At 60.6% G+C, this 15350-nt stretch overlaps 1 protein-coding gene across 3 annotated transcripts; it reads right to left on the bottom strand.

Annotated features, from left to right (window-relative positions):
• Nucleotides 1-3160: 3160 nt before the first annotated feature.
• TINAGL1 (tubulointerstitial nephritis antigen like 1) lies at nt 3161-13418 on the bottom strand. 3 transcript variants are annotated; one of them, XM_027059826.2, is made up of 12 exons: nt 12905-13063; nt 12085-12402; nt 11024-11087; nt 7288-7380; nt 6980-7094; nt 5746-5869; nt 5502-5652; nt 5171-5360; nt 5024-5069; nt 4630-4753; nt 3810-3855; nt 3161-3703 (listed from the first exon to the last, which is right to left on the bottom strand). In XM_027059826.2, exons 2-12 carry the CDS (start codon nt 12392-12394, stop codon nt 3563-3565), a joined length of 1404 nt encoding a protein of 467 aa, XP_026915627.1. In that variant the 5' UTR covers nt 12395-12402; nt 12905-13063; the 3' UTR covers nt 3161-3562. The 3 variants fall into 3 exon arrangements, with proteins under 3 accessions (XP_026915627.1, XP_026915629.1, XP_026915628.1); XM_027059828.2 differs by having other exon boundaries at nt 12085-12495; nt 12905-13043; XM_027059827.1 differs by lacking the exon at nt 12085-12402 and having other exon boundaries at nt 12905-13418.
• Nucleotides 13419-15350: the final 1932 nt, after the last annotated feature.

Here is a 15350-nt window from a genome sequence, read left to right as displayed (position 1 = left end):
AGGCTGATCAGAAGCCTTCCCTGTTCCATCGGTCTTGTTTGGAACCCAAACTGAGAAAATCGCTGCGGGCTGAAAAGCTCAGGAGCTGTCATCACTGGCCACATGTCCTTCCTCATGGCAGTTCGTCTGCAGAGGGAAAGGCAGAGGAGAGAGAGGGACAGTCGGTAGACCCAGCAGTATCTGGGCCCCTGTTTTGGGCTGTGCTCGGGCCCAGCAGCTCTGCTCACAATCTAGGAGTTGGCCTCTCCCTTGCATTCTGAGAGTCACCTCTCCGGTTGGCATCGATTTCTAAAGATATACTTTCTCACAGGGATGTGCGTAGTAACAAATGAGCTAAAGCATGTGAAGCACCCAACCCAAGGCCCGGCCTGCTGCAGGCTCGGTAAGCATAGATTCCTTTCCCTTAATGGGCACCAGGCGAGGATGAGGATTTGGCAAAGATACCAGGAAGATGTGAGGCGTCAGTACTCGTGAAGCGATAGAACTCAGCAGCTCCGGGGAGACTAGAGTCAGGTGACTCGGGACCCCACAGAGCCCCACAGGAGACCAGGATGAATGTCCCAGCAGAACATTTAGTGGATAGGAAAGGACAGGACTAAGAAAAAAAAAAAAATCCTGCCTCATTCCTGTGTAGGAGCAAAGTCTGTCAACAGGTACACCCGCTGTGCCGAGAATGGTGGACTAGACCATGGACGCCAGGAAAGGAGCGTTTGAGCTGGGGTTTTAAGGACGAGTAAGAGTTTCCCAAGCAGGGAGAGGACTGGGAAGGGACACTGGACCATCACTGCCAATCAGCTACTACCACTAACGCAAAGCCGATTAGTAGGAGGATTTAGCCCTCTTGGGTTTGAATCCTGCATCGGCCAACTTTCAAGATTCTTCTATGCTTCTGTTCCTTATCTGCAAAATAAGGAAATAGGAGTTTGTTTCTAGTATTAAATGAGATCGTATACGTAAAGCACTCAGAACAATGTGCTGGCAGAAAGCTGTGGTTAAGCACTCAATAAATGCTTAGCTCATTATGAAAAGCCTCTGCATTATCAAGTCCAATGCCTTAAAATGATTACAGCTGTCACCATTTGTTGAGCCCTTCATAAGTCCCAAGCATTGCGCTACATGCTTGGCATGTTTTGTCTCCTGTAATTCTACCAACACCACCAGGAGATGAGTACTATCATCCCCACTAGAGAGAAAACCAGAGGCTCTGAGACGGCAAGATTAAGCACGGCGAGTGTAACCAACAGAGCAGGGGTTCAAACCCAGGTCTGCCTCAAGACCCAAGCCCTTGGCCCGGAGAGAGAAAGGGACCAGCCTCAGGACACACAGCAAGGGAGTGGGAGGCCAGGATTTATGAACTACCCAAGGGCAGGTACCCTGGCTGACGGAGGTTACTGAAGTACTCGCTCAGCCCTCCCCAGCACCCTTCCGCCACCTGCACCCGCTCCCGCTCCAGGGCGGCCGGGAGGCCCTGGGGCTCCCTGGCCGCGGACAGAACTGAGGAAGGGCTGGGCCGACCGCCACGGGTCCGCAGATCGCCCGCCCACCCCGTGTTGGCACAGCCGGAGGCCCGAGACGCGGCCGCGCCCCTGTTCCCCTCCCTTCCCCACCCCGCTCTGCTTCCGCCAAAGGTCCTTGCAGAAAATTCCAGCCTCGCCCGGCCGCGCGGGCGCTGAACGGGGGTTTTTCCAGCGGGGTGGGAGCAGCCGGGCGCGTCCCGGCCCCGCGGAGGCGGTGGTGGGCGGGCGCCCCCTCGGGACTCCCCTCCCGCCCTCGTCCCCGCCCGCCAACCCCCCCCCCCCCCCCAAGGCGGCTTTGGCTCCTTGCGGACGGGCGGGCCGCCCAGGGGAGCCGGCTCGGGACGTCCTGGCAAACAGGAAATGAGACAAAGGCGGCCGCTTATCGGGAGCCCAGCATTCTTTTCAGGTGATGCCGGGACGCGGTCCCGAGGGGCTGCCTGTCCCGGAGGAGGACCTCCCGCTGTCCCCCTTCAGGCTCCCCCTGCCTTTCGGTCGGCTGGGGTCGGGGACCAGGACGATTGCTGCCTCCGGGAGCCCCCTCCCCCAGCGCAGCCCTCCTGGGCTCTTGGAAAGAAAGGGACCCCAGCGCCCAGAGGGACCGGCTGGGCGGGGGTCTTGGGAGCCAAGTGGAGGGAGAAAGAACAGGGCCTAGCCACTCAACCATTCCACAAACCGTAATGCCCCCTTATACCAGGGTACAGGTGTGGGTGCCAGGACCCCTAATGAACCCGACCCAGTCCCTGCTCTCAAGGAACTTCCAGCATAACAGAGGAGGTAGGTAGACACCCAGAGAAGTGAAAATACTGGGTGAAAGGGCAGGGTGTAGATGAGTCCAGGCAGGGGGTGTCGAGGCCATGCTGGGTGGGGTTGGTGGTTTGGGAAAGCTGGGGTCCCTTGCACAATACCTGACACATCAGCAGCCCCTTCAGGTACTACCTGAATGAGGGTACAGTGGAGTTGGCTTTGAAACAGCTGAGGGGCAAGCGGAGGATGGAATGGAGGGGCATCTAGACTGGGGAACAGCATGTGCAAATGCCTGACGGTTCTGCCTGTGCACAGGACATCTGAGGGGCAGTGAGGACTCTGGAATAGCCTGGGCACGGGCTGAAGAAGCTTTGGTGAGGAGGCTGGTGGAGTGGGTCCTCATGGCCTAAAAATACGGGGATCCTGGGGAGGTGGGGTAGGGAGAGTACTCAGAGACGCAGGTCCAGCGTGGCCCAGGGGCAGGGGGAGGAGGCGGGGGGGGGGGGGGGGGCTTCGCCTGGGTGGCTTGGAGAGGCTGATCTGCGGAGACAGAGGCTCCAGCCTCTGTGGGGCTGTGCCCCCCTTGCCTGCTGGGCACTGGCGCCAGTTCTGCTGATTGGTGGGTCAGGCTCCCCCCACCGGGCAGCGCTGACTCAGCGTCTGAAAGGTGGTTCCCACGGGCCCATGTCTCTCTGAAGGCCAGAGGCCATGCCATCCATGCCCCACCTCCAAGTGGGTCCGTGCCCAGGACCACTGACAAATAGGGCCGAATGGCGGCTAAGATTTCTAGCCTCCCCACCCCTGCCGACCAGCAAGGCCTGAGGCCCTCCTTCCTGCTGTCTGACCATATGCCATACCAGCCCCGGCCTGGCTTTCCACGCCCCAAAGTTCCAAGGTACTACAGTTATCAGTACTCTTTTTATTTTTAAAACCGTGAGAAGAAAAATAAATATCTTTGGAGGATAAGAGTACGGGGGTGGGATGGAGTAGTGGGGCTGGAGACTTGGGGGTGTCCTGGCTTCCGTGGTCTTGAGCCGGGGGGGTGCCTGGGGCCTGGGATCTGCAGGCCCGCTCCTCCCGGGCCAGGCCCTGCCCAGTCCCCGCTGGGAGGTCTGGGGGCTCCGCCAGCCTCGCCTGCCCGCGGCTCCCAGGCGGGGCGCTGCGTCAGCGGAACCTGCTCGAGGGGGATTAGACCCCAGGCGCCTGCCTGCGCCCCCGGAGCTCCGTCGGGCGGGGCGGGATGGGCAGCGTCGCCCCCCCAGGGGCTCTTCCGCCGGCCAGCCCGGCGCGGTGCCAGGGCCTCAGCGGTGCGCCATGTCCTCCATGCCCACGCGGCCCCAGACGCCCAGCACGAAGCTCTCGATGTCGCACTCGTTGGCGCCGCGCACGATGCGGAAGTGGCCCCTCTCGCCCCAGGCTGGGCCCCACGAGTTGGCCGCCGTCTGGGGATGAGGAGGGGCGGTGGTGAAGGGGGCGGGCAGGGGGAGTGGGGGGCGGTGAGAAGGCAGCGGCCGCAGGGCACCCCCCCCCCCCCCCGCAGGGACTCACCCAGTATTTGAGCGTTCTTCCGTCGGGCAGCGTCTCCTGTCCCCACCTGAGGAGGGCGCGGCAGAGCCAGGGAGGGAGAGGACGCTGATTCCACCTGCCTTGAGGGGCTCGAACCCCAGGGCACTTTCCCTTCCGGGCTTGGGCGGGGCTCTAACCCTCTCTCTACTCTCAGTCCCCACCTTTCAAAGTCTGTGTGCCCACGCCCACGTGGGGTTGGGCACCAACGGAATAACTGGAGGGGTGAGCCGAAAGGGGGAGAACTTGGGCCTCCCTCCTCCAGGGCCCCACATCCTGGGGACCAGGTCTCCGGGACCTCACAACTTCACACGTCTGCCTGCCCTCTCTCCTCACTTGGGAAGCCAGGGAGGGTTGGGTACCAGGGACCGCAAGGTTGGGGTACCTTGGAGGCCCCAGACTCCCACTGCAAAGTACATTTCATTGGTTGGACAATTGAAATCAGTGACTGGAACATCTTTGGGTATATCAGGTGGGGGCACTGAAGCCCGGGGGTGGGGGTCCGTGAGTCAGGCAGAGTTGGGGTGGGTGCTGAGATGGAGAGAGGTTGAGCAACCCTTGAATCCTTGTCTGTATTACACTGCAGTGAATTTTATCACAGTGTGTAAGGGAGGACCAGTTCCTAGAAAACCTTCAAAGGCCCCCACTCTCGAGTGCGAGGCAAACCTCTCCTCTTTTTCTGTCTTGGTCTGCTCCTCTTCGAAGCGGGGCTTTGCAGAGAGACGGGACGGATGCGAGGTAGGCTCGGAGCCCCCCAGTGCAAGCCCTGCGGCCCCCTCCCCTCTCTGCCCCCCAAGCCCCTCACCCTGTGATCTTGACCGAGTGGGTCCCGTGCCGGCGGTATCGCTCTGGCCTCCCAAGGCTCACTGGGGTGTGGCTGTAGATGCCGCCCTGGTACAGGAAGAAGTCCTCGTGCACCTCCATGAGAGCTGTGGGCAGAGGTCCAAGTAGGCCCGGCTCAGCCCATCGGCACAGGTCTGGAGACGCATGCCCAGACCCATACCAAGACTCTAAGTGTCCCCCCACCCCCCTCCCCGCCCAGGGTGCTGCCCGTGGGGAGGGGACAAGGTCCCACTGACTCCCAGCCCCAGTGGGACTTGCTACCCAATGCTGTGCAGACCCCCTGTGCTGCCGTGCCGTGCTCGGTCTCAAGCAGACACGAGCTTCTGGAACCAGGGGGCAGGATGAGGGGCGTTTACCTTGGACAGGGCCGTTCTCCATCAGTTCCTTCATGATCTCCTTCTCCTGGAGGGTTGGGGGTGGGGAGGAGAGTGTCGATCAGGCGTGAGGCTCCAGCCTCTGGCCAGCCTTCCTGCCTCTGCCCCTTCAACCAAGTATAAACTTACGCTGGAGCCGAGGCGGTAGGCAGGAGTGACCTGGTAGATGTCATTGGCATGGACATGGCTACTGGGGCATCGGGCAGTGGCCTGGCGCTTGCCCCGACCCATGGCCCGGCTGTGCATCATACAGCGGGGCGCGGGGCCAGCCTCGTCCCGCTCGCTGCCCATGAACGGGTAGCAGTGGTCGGACACAACCCTGGAGGAGAAGGAGGAAGGAGCAAGGAGAGGTGAATGTGATGGGCGTGGCCCTGGCCCCTCCTGAGGGTTGCCTTCCTGAGGCCCCCCCCCCCCCCCCCGCTTCACATCCTCCTCCCTGCCCACGCCCTCTGCTGCTCACCCTCGACGTCGCAGGAACCACCAGGCCCCATCGAGACGCCCACCACGGCAACCCTGCTGGTTGTGGGTGTTACAAGACAGCAGGTTCTGGGGCGACAGGACAGGTGCCATATGCCCCAGGGAATGGATTGAGACGCGATCGGATGCCACGGCTGGTGGGGGAGGGGGGGAGGCAGAAGGGTCGTCAGGGGGCTCGGGCCTTGGCCCTCCTTTCCTGCTGCCCCAGCTTCCACCCTTGGACGTACCTGCTGTGGAGAAGGCCCAGGAGCCTGCACAGTTGCCCTGGTCAAGAGGCCCATGGATCAGGTTGGGCCACTTCTCAGAGGCCTCGAACGCCATGGGCAGCACCTCCCCTGGGCCCAGAACTGTCTGCAAAGCAAAAGTCACTCCGTCTGCCTCCTGCCTCTGCCCCCGTCTACCCTTCAGGGGCCCGTTGGCACTGAAGGGCCACCAAGAGTCTAGGGCCTTCCGCGGTTCGATCTCGAGCATTCCTGCTGCGGAGCGATTCCAGTAATCTCCACATCGACTCAAGGGGAAGACCCAAGCACCATTTGATGCGTTCTCAGGGTCAGGTGGGGGTGGCCAGTCCTGATGAGTTACGGATGAGGGAACGGAGGCCAGCAGAGAAGTGGCCAGGCCAGGGTCACCCACTTTTCCTTCTCAACCCCCACTCCCTCATTCTTCCTCTGCACCTTCTGATCTGACACTTCCTTCTTCCCACCAGGACCTTGGGCTTTGGGCCCTAAAGGGCAGGGGAGGGAAGAAGCAGTAAGGTCCTGTGACCAGGCAGGCTGCCAAAGCAAACAGCAGGAGGCAGAAAATAGCAGAGGCCCAGGGGAGTCAGGACAGGGGCAGGGGCTGGTCACCCCAGCCTTGAGCTGCTGTCCCTCTGCAGGGAGGGGTACTCTGGCCAAAACTGCCTCCTCCCTGCCTGCCTCTGATGGACAGATCCTGTGGCATGTGCCCCAGCCCCGTCCTGGTGCGGTTCCCCTTCCTCACCCTTTGACTATTCCGGGGATGGTTCCCATTTCTGCCCGAAGGGGGTCCCGCTGGCAGGAGGGGAGAAGCCCCCTCCTCCCTCGGGGTTCCACGGAGTCGGCATTTGTTTCCGAGAATCCCTACTCTCTAGCCGGAGCCAGAGGACAATCTGTCCCTCCCTTCCGAAAATACCAAGGTGACCTCCTGGCCCCTTGGGCCCTGACCCAGCTGTACTGGGAGGAATAGCATATTTCCCAGGCTGGGCAGGCCACGAGGGGACTCGGGCTGGGACCACAGAACTCAGAATCCGAGCATCAGTTGTCTCTGGGCAGCACATCTTGTTATGGGCAGGAACTGAAGACCCGCAGAAGGGAAGTGATGTGTGTCCAGGGACACACAGCCTCTTGGAGGGGTCTAGGCCCAGGGCCTTGGAGGAACAGGACCCAGGGTGCCAGGGTTCCTGGGGTCCCAGGCCATGGGGAGATGGCAGGATGGACTTACGTGAATCTCATTCATATTGGTGACAGAGGAAGAAGGGCGGATGGTGCCCAGGCGGTAGCGAATGCCTTCATCCAGGGTCATGCCCCAGAAGGCGCTGTGGTTCCCAGCCCGCCATCTGAAAGAGTAGGGGTGGGAGTCACAGATCTGCCAGGGCTGAGGGTCCTAGAGGTACGTGCGTATGGGTAGGAGAGACGCATCCTGGCCAAGCCTACGCGTGAGTGAAATCTGGGTGTGCCTGGCAGCACGTACGTCTCGGGGGGAATGTATGTGTGTCTGTGCCACCTGGGGGCATTTCCAGGGCCTCTCACCCGTAGTTGCCCCGGTTGATGGCGTTGATCATGTCTTCGTCCACCAGGCATGGCTCCTGGTCACACTCCCACTGCCCTTGCTCCTGGCAGGTGCTAGAAGAGCAGAAACGAAGAGGTGGGGGGGCGGGGGGGGGGGCTGGGCATCCTCTGAAGGGAGGGGGGCTCAGAAGTCAACATGGACCTGAGGCTCTGTGCCAGCGGTGATGGGAAGACCGCTAGATGATCCCATTCAGCCTGGTGGCTTCAGATGTCAACGTCAAGTGCCCAGTTCTCGGGTTTGTATCTGCTGCCTGGATGGATCTGTCCCTAAACTCCAGATCCAAGGACACAATCTCACCACTGGGGTGTCCAACAGCAGCTCAACCCGACCACATCCCAAGCCGAATTTCTGACCCCCCACTCCCATGCATGCTCTCCCCACGGTCTGTGGAAAACGTCCACTCCGTCCCTCCCGAACCTCAGGCCGGGAGCCTGGGAGTCATCCTTGACGCCTGCCCTCAGGCGCTAATTTGATTCATTGGCAGGTCCCGTTGGCTTTCCCTTAAAAGCATATTCAGGATCCAAACAGCGTCTCTTTCTCTCCTGCAGCCATCGTGGGCCAATCACCTTTCCCCTGGATTCTGCCGCAGCTTCTCCGCTGTTCTCCCCATGTCTGCCCTGCACCCACACTTCGGTATATTTTTACTACAGCTACCAGAGGACCCTGTGCAACCCAAGTGGTATCATGCCATCCCCCTGCCCAAAACCCCCCCTTGGCTTGACATCACAGAGTAAGAGCCGGCGTCCTGGCCGTGTTAACAAGGCCCTGCGTGATCTGATCTGTCCTCCTGTCCCCTCTGTGACCCCCTCCTCTGAGTCCTGGCTCCTGGGCCTCCAGCCAGGCTGGTCCACTGACTGGTCAACAACAGCCGTGCTCCTGCCCCAGGGCCTTTGAGCTGCTCTTTTCCCCATATCCCCAACGCTCACTCTCACTTCTTCCAAGTCTCCATTCACACGTCACCTGCCCTGGCCACCTTCCTATCCCGCTTCCAGGTTTTATTTTCTCCTGAGCACGTCGTCACTCTCTGGCACGCTATATCTTGAGTTATGTGTACAGCTTATCCCTGCTTCCTCGCAGATGCTCAGGTCCTGGAGAGGAGGGATTGTGTGGTATCTTCAGAGCCTAGAAACCAAAACCTAGCACATGGCAGGCCCCCAATAAATATTTGTTGGATGAACGAGTGAATGAGGCACTGTGGTGAAGAGGCTAAGAGCAGGGGTCCTGAAATTCAAGTCTTGGGTTCCAACTGGCTGACTAGTCATGTGACCTCAGGTGAACTCTCTCCCTCAGTGTTTTTGTCCATAAAACGAGGAAATGAATAGTCCCACCTTCCAGGAATTAAATGGCAGGGTTTTATAAAGCTTATAAAGCATTTAGCACAGGGCCTGGCCCATCTTAGGTGCTCAAGAATCATTACCTACTGCTCTAGTTCTCGGGCCAGGAACCCCAGACTCCCCGTCTCTGGAGTTTCAGACTCCCATCCACCTGGCCCCCTCACATCTCCTCTGGGTGTATCTCAAACTGAAAATGGCCCACACTGCCCTCCCCCCAAACCGCTCCTTCCCTAACATCCTCAGCTCAGGAAATGGCACCTTATTCACGCAGGTGTTCAAACCAGAACTCGCCGCGGTCCATGGCGTGCCCCCATTTCCTGCGCCCGCCATCAGCAGGTCCTGGGATGGCACATCGTGGACGGCTCTGCATTCACCTGCCCCTCACCCCCCCCCTCCACTGCTACCACCCTCCTCCAGTCCCTTGTCACCTGTCACCCGGACCATGCCTTCCTACCCAGGCTCCCTGCCTCTCTACACCCCCCACCCCCGCCCAACCCACCCCCACGGTGCATTCCCTAGCCACTCTGAAGCCCGAGAGATCTCTGAATGACATAAATCAGGCAGTGCGCCTCCAAGTGGCTTCCCCCGGCACTTAGAACAAAATACAAAACCCTCAGCACGGCTTATGAGACCCATGGACGCGGCCTGTACCTCCTTGGGCCTTCTGTCCCCACCTCATAACCGCAGTGAGGTCTGTCCCACCTCCTAGCCTCCCATGAGCTATGGCCCCCATGCTCCCTCCTTGTCTAGCCATCTTCCCTTGTCCCTACTCCACTCTACACGAGGGCCCCCCCCACCCATGATGCCCTTTCCCCGCCACACCTGTCGCAGGCTGTCATATGTTTATTTGTGTGTGGGCTCCTTCGTTGTTAGACCGGAGGTTCCCGTGCAACCTCAAGGGCGGTCTACCACATCTGGCTGCACCTCCCTGGCCCGGCACAGGGCCTGGCACATAGTAGGTCTTTAACAAATAGGTGTCGACGGATCAGGGCATTCTATGAATTCTATAATGCTTTTACAAGCTCATAACTCTGCTATTACAAGAGGCTAAACTGCCTCCTTCCCCTGTTGCCTTTTAAGGAGCCTCAAGGGAAACAAACCCAGTATGGCTGGGCTCCTAGGCCCCGGGAGTGGGCGGGGGCACTTTCGGGACAGAGGGAGGAGGCTGCGTAGGAAGCGGCTCTCTCAGGCTTCTCTTCCTTCTCAGACTCTCCAAGCATTCCTCGAGGGCTCACGCAGCCTAGAAGGCCTGCAGACACGACCCCACACCCTCACTCAGGTGCCGGGCACAGGGAATGGGGGCCACCAAGTGCAGTGAGGGACCTCGGGCTGGTCAGTCCTTTCCTGCCGCCTCCCTCTTTGCCCCCAGGGCTGCCCAAGCAGGTCTAGACTGGGCTGGTGGCAGCAGGCCCCAGCATTCCAGAGGGGCCCAGGGTGGCCAGGCCCCAGGGATAAGAGTGGGAAAGAGGTTAACCCATCAATGCCCAGAGACGTCCTATCTGGAGCTGCAGGCTCGTGCAGGCACGTTCCATGTTTCTGAACACACGCGCCCAGTCCACACACACTCACACCATACCCACATGCGCGTTCTCTCACGCGGACACATGCTGAACCCTATTCGTCCCCACTCCCCTGTGACCCAACACCCCTCACACCAGTGAGGCAATGGAAACAGCTTATGCGTAATGCATTCCAAAAAGTGTCCTCCTCCCTGGGGCCTCTGCAGTCCCAGGCAAAGAGGGCGTGGTGTGGCGTGGGTGCAGGGCCACCTCCTCAGAGCCACAGGGTCCCCATCATTTCCATTAGGCCTTCAAGGCTTCCTACCCACCCCCTCCCCATTTCCCACCTCAGGCCTCAGATTAGAGTAGGGGAGCACCCCTGACCCTTCATCCTCCTACCAGAGCAGGCAGGGCGGGGGAGGGGCCACATTCCCGGGAAGGCCCTGCTGCAGGTTGGCGGCGGACCAGCTCAGCCGTCCCTGACCCTCATCCCGTCCAGGGCAGCGGATGCTACAGTCAGAGGTTTCCTTCCTGACGCCCCCTTCTCCAGATTCTCCCGTACATGGAGAAAGGTTGGGAGGGGCAGTGGCCCAGCCCCAGCCAGCAGGGACAGGGAAGCACTCCCAGCTCAGGGGCCACACCTGGGGCCAGGCATCCATGGCTGGCCACTCCTGCTGTTAGAGTGTTGTTTTAGGAGTTGATAGGATGGGTGTAAAAATTCTCATGTTACAGACGAAGAAACTGAGGCTCGGAGAAGGGAAAGGACTTGTCCCCGGCACGTGAGCCGCAGGCATCGGGTCTGAACCAAGTCTGCAGGCCATAGAGCCCACAAGGCAAGCCCCCTTCAAGCTCCGCATACTCACCAACGGTTACAGTTGTCCCAGTAGGTTCCTAAGATTGGATAGATGCGACTCCCATGGGTACATCCTGGAGGGAGGGAAGAGGAGGAGAGAAGTGGAATCAAGACCAGAGACTACGGGCTCGGGTGGCCAGGTCCTCAGAAGTCAGGTGTTGGGAATCCTCCCAAACACACACACACACAACACACACACACACACACACACACACACACACACCCCAGCCCTCACTGAAACTAAAGTCAAACTATAACTTCCTAAGACATCTCCCGCTGGGTAACATACCAACAGCTACCTGGGAAGTTCTTCAGTGACCCCCAACTTGGCTCCTTCTTGCTTCACTTGGATACCAGCCATCACATGCCTTAGATCCTTTACCATTTACATGAGTTGAAACTTGGAGATGGGGAGTGGGAGGGGCGTGGGGAAACCGAGGCCCAGAGAAGGCAAGCGACTCCCCTAAGATAACACAGCACTTCGGGATGTGACAACCTAGGTATTCGGTCTCACCCCCACAGGCCCACAGAACTGGGGGAAGGGATTCAAGTGATTCTCCTATGGGACTAGGGGCAAGGGCGTGGGAAAGGATGGTGACAGGGCTGAAGGAAGGAAGACATTCGCCCCACCTCCCAGGTGTGACCAGCCATCTCAGGGTAGAGAATCCTGAGCAAAGGCAGAGGAATGGCGGAGATGAGCCTGACCAGCTCCCTCCACCCCCCCCCCCCCAGGCTTTATCAGCCTGAGGGTGAGTCAGCAGGCGGGGCCAGCACCTTCCACGTCTGGCAGGGAGACAGGACTGGGAGAAAGGGCAGGACACTGCCTTTCTCCTGGGCCAGCTTAGAACCCCACCGACCAAGGATCTTCTCTCTTTCAGTCTTGCTGGAGAGATTCAAGTCAGACCAGAGGGGAGAGGGGGACGTCCCAGAGCCACAGACAGCGGGGGGGGGGGCTCTCCCCAGATTCTACAAAGCCTCCCCTGGACATGGCAGTTAGTCCGCCTCGCTCCTGAGCCTTGCTGAGTCTGGGGTTGACAAGGCGACCCACCCTCCTGGCCGTCTGGTGCCCACCTGGGATGGGGGGAAAGGGGGGTGGCACGCCGAGGCAGAAGTCCCAGAAGTCAGGGCAGCAGTCGGAGACGGTGCGGTTGCAGAAGAGGTCACAGTAGCAGGTGGCACCCAGGTAGGGCAGGGCGCAGTCGTCGGCACGGCCCCGGCAGCACAGGTCCTGCCCCCCGCAGTACCGGCCGCCCGCATCCCGGATGCCCCGCAGGTGCAGACCCGGGGCTAGCTCCCGGCGCCCACGACCCCGCCGGGCACCCAGGGTCAACTCGCCGGCCAGCAGCAGCAACAGCAGCAGCCCCAGTGGACATCGCCACATGGTGCCTCCTGGGCCCGGGGAGGGCAGATGTCAGGGGTCAGAGGTGGCGGGCTGCAGAGACTCCCTGGCACCCCAGGGACTGATCTCCCAGCTTCCTGGGGCTGTGAGTCCAAGGGGGTTCAGCAGGGTCAGAGACCCTGATTCCTGCGTCCCCAGGCAGGACCCGGGAAGGAAGGGGACAGGGCAAGAAATGGAGCCCCTCCCTGACCTGCCCCGGAGACCTTCAAGGACAGGAGGTGGGGATTGTGGCGTTCTTGGTGCCCCTGGCTCAACACCCACAGCTCGGACTGAGGTCTCCTTTCCTATCGGGGTCCCTCTGCCCCTCTTTCAACCTCCATGCCTGACGCCGGTACCCCCTGAGCTTGTGTTCCTCTGTGTCCGTCCCCGTGCCCCCCTCCACTCTCCTTCTCTGCCATCCCTCGCGGTCCCTCCGCCTGCCCCCTCTTCTCTGTTCCTTCCTTCTGAATACACCCCACACCCCCTGCCCCCTGCGCAGGGGAGCGTCCCTACCTGGTGACGGGCTGCGCCCGGGCTGCCCCACGCGCCTCCGGCCTCCCGGCTCCTGCCACCACGGGACACTCAAAGTCAAGTGAGGAGTGCGGGGCGGGACCGCTTTTTGCACCGCCCCGCCCGCAGCACCGCCCCCCGGCCCAGGAGGCGGGAGGGAGGGGCCCCGGCTGGCCCCGCACCTGGAGTAGCCCTGTAACTCGGGAGCGGGGACCTGTGAGAGGGACAGTGAGCATGTGATTGTCCTCGCCGGGTCTCCGACGGCAGCCGTTCGTGTCCTTCGGGGGCGGAACTGCAACCGAAGCAGAAAGGATCGTGGTCTGACACCCGTAAGGACTTCCCAATGGGCCTCGCCGCAGGGCTGAGGGGCTGCCGCGAAGAAGGGGAGAGAGGGGGCAGCGGAGCTCCGAGTTTTGGACCCAACTTTGGGAAATGATGGGGAGGGTGGAGACAGCAAACATCTCTGAGACCCCTCTGACCCTTCAGTATTAAAAACAGCCATGCACTCCCGTGCCCCCCAGGCTTGGGACCGCCCCAAGCCGCCTCCGTTCCCAGGAATGATTGGAATCCAGAGGAGGATGGTTGAGGACCCTGCTCTAGGGGCCTTGGAGGCTCATCCTTCCGAGGGGGTGGGGTGGGTGTGGTGTGGGGGCCGCCTCCCTGCCCACAACTCTTTTTTGGGCCTGCCCTCCCCAGGCTGCCCAGGCGCCTTGCCAACCACTGCCCCCTCTATCAACCCCGAGGGCATCCTGCTTGGCACCTGCCCCCCTCCGGGGCCCAAGGGCAAGAGCCCTGGCAGCTGGTGCCCCCCCGCGGAGCCCCCCTTCCTGCCCGGGGGATAAACCCTTCCTTTGCCCGGGCGGGCCTGGGCCCCAAACAATGGGGCTTCTGTCCCGCCATGCCCGCCGTCACCTTTTACCTCTCTATTGCGCAAGCCCCTCTGCCAACCAGTTGGGTCCAGGCCAGGGGACTCCAACAGCAGAAAAGATGAAAAACTACACCTGGACAGATTCTCCACCCCCAGACGGGCATCTCACACCAGCCCCTGGGGCAGGGGGCGGGGGGAGGGAAGCATCAGGCATGGGGATTCCCTTTGCCCTCTCTCTGACCACTCCACACCCCTCCCCCAGCCTGGGGATGTCCTCAGCTGGCCAGCTCCTGGGGGTGGGGGTGGGGGGACCAGGACAACGGCCATCTGTGACTGGGTTACCCCCTGCCAGGGGGCACTGGGCAGGGAGTCACCCTGTTGCAGGGGTGGTGGGGGGAGGGAGCAACGTCCTGGGGCCCCAGCACTAGCACGGACACACCAGGAGCTGGCTTGTCTGCTCCCTGCAGGGACCTGGGAGTCTAGTGGGACTCAGTTTCCCAAAGCCTAGTGGGAAACTGAGGCTCAGAAGAAAACCTGCCCGAGGTCACACGGCCAGAATGCAGACTCCCTACCTGTCACCACCTCACCCCTTTCCCTCCAGTCACCCTTAGTCACTGTCCACAAGTCTCGACACACTCCTGGTTGGGAAGTCCCTTGTCCCGTCTATCCTCCATTCATCTGACTGCAAGGCGGGCCCCTCGGCAGGCACCGGTGAACGTCACATCCTCGGGGTTGGGGGGTGGAGGCTGCCTTCAGAAGAGCTCATACCCCGAGCGCCTGCCTTTGTGGATCAAGTTCAGTTTGGTTCTGGGGCTGGGGGCTGGGGCGTGGTCCTGGAGCACCTGCTTGTCCTCTGCCCCAAATCACTCCCCTGTAGGTCCCCCCCACCCCGTGTGAGCCTTTGCTGTGTGTGTGTGTGTGTGTGTGTGTGTATGTGTGTGTTCGTCGGGTGTTCTGCTTGAGTACATCTCTGCGTCCGCTTGTCTGTTACCTGTGTGCTGTTGTCTGTGTGTCCGTCTGGATGTGACCTCTGTGCCCCGGTCATGTGTGTGGCTATCTGTCGGTCAGTGTATTCTTTGCCAGTGTCTGTGTGTTTGTTGGCTTGTGTGTCTGTATGTATAACTGTGTGACTGTCATTGTCTCTGCCCGCCTATCTCCTAGGTGTCTGTCTCGCTAAGTGTCTGTGTATCTGTGTAGGTGTCTGTTTGTGTCTTTTTGCAAGTTTTGGCTCTTTGCCTGTTGTTCTTGCCTGTCTGTGCATAGGAAGCGGGAGCACAGAGCAAGGGAAGATCGCAGAGTCAAGAACAGGGCTTGGGGGGGGGGGTGTCCCTTGTCATCACTGATGTTGGCACTAAGCCCAGCCCAAATGGAATCTTGTGACTCCGTGGGTTCCTTGGCCAAAGAGAAGAGGAAAAGGGCAGGGCTAGGGTGGGGGCTCCAGCCCCACTTTCCTTTTCCATGGCCCCCCTCCTTTCCGGGGACTCATTGTCTGTCTTATTCTGGTCCAAGGGCCTGGGGCAGAGCAACAGGTGAGGAGTCACAGCGGGACTTACCCTCTGAGCCCTTCTGCCTTCTGGGAGG

The sequence above is a fragment of the Acinonyx jubatus genome, chromosome C1, assembly GCF_027475565.1.
Source record: "Acinonyx jubatus isolate Ajub_Pintada_27869175 chromosome C1, VMU_Ajub_asm_v1.0, whole genome shotgun sequence".
NCBI classification, from domain to species: Eukaryota; Metazoa; Chordata; class Mammalia; order Carnivora; family Felidae; genus Acinonyx; species Acinonyx jubatus.
The sequence above is the reverse complement of the archived record's forward strand: the minus strand, read 5'-3'. Positions and strand labels throughout refer to the sequence as shown.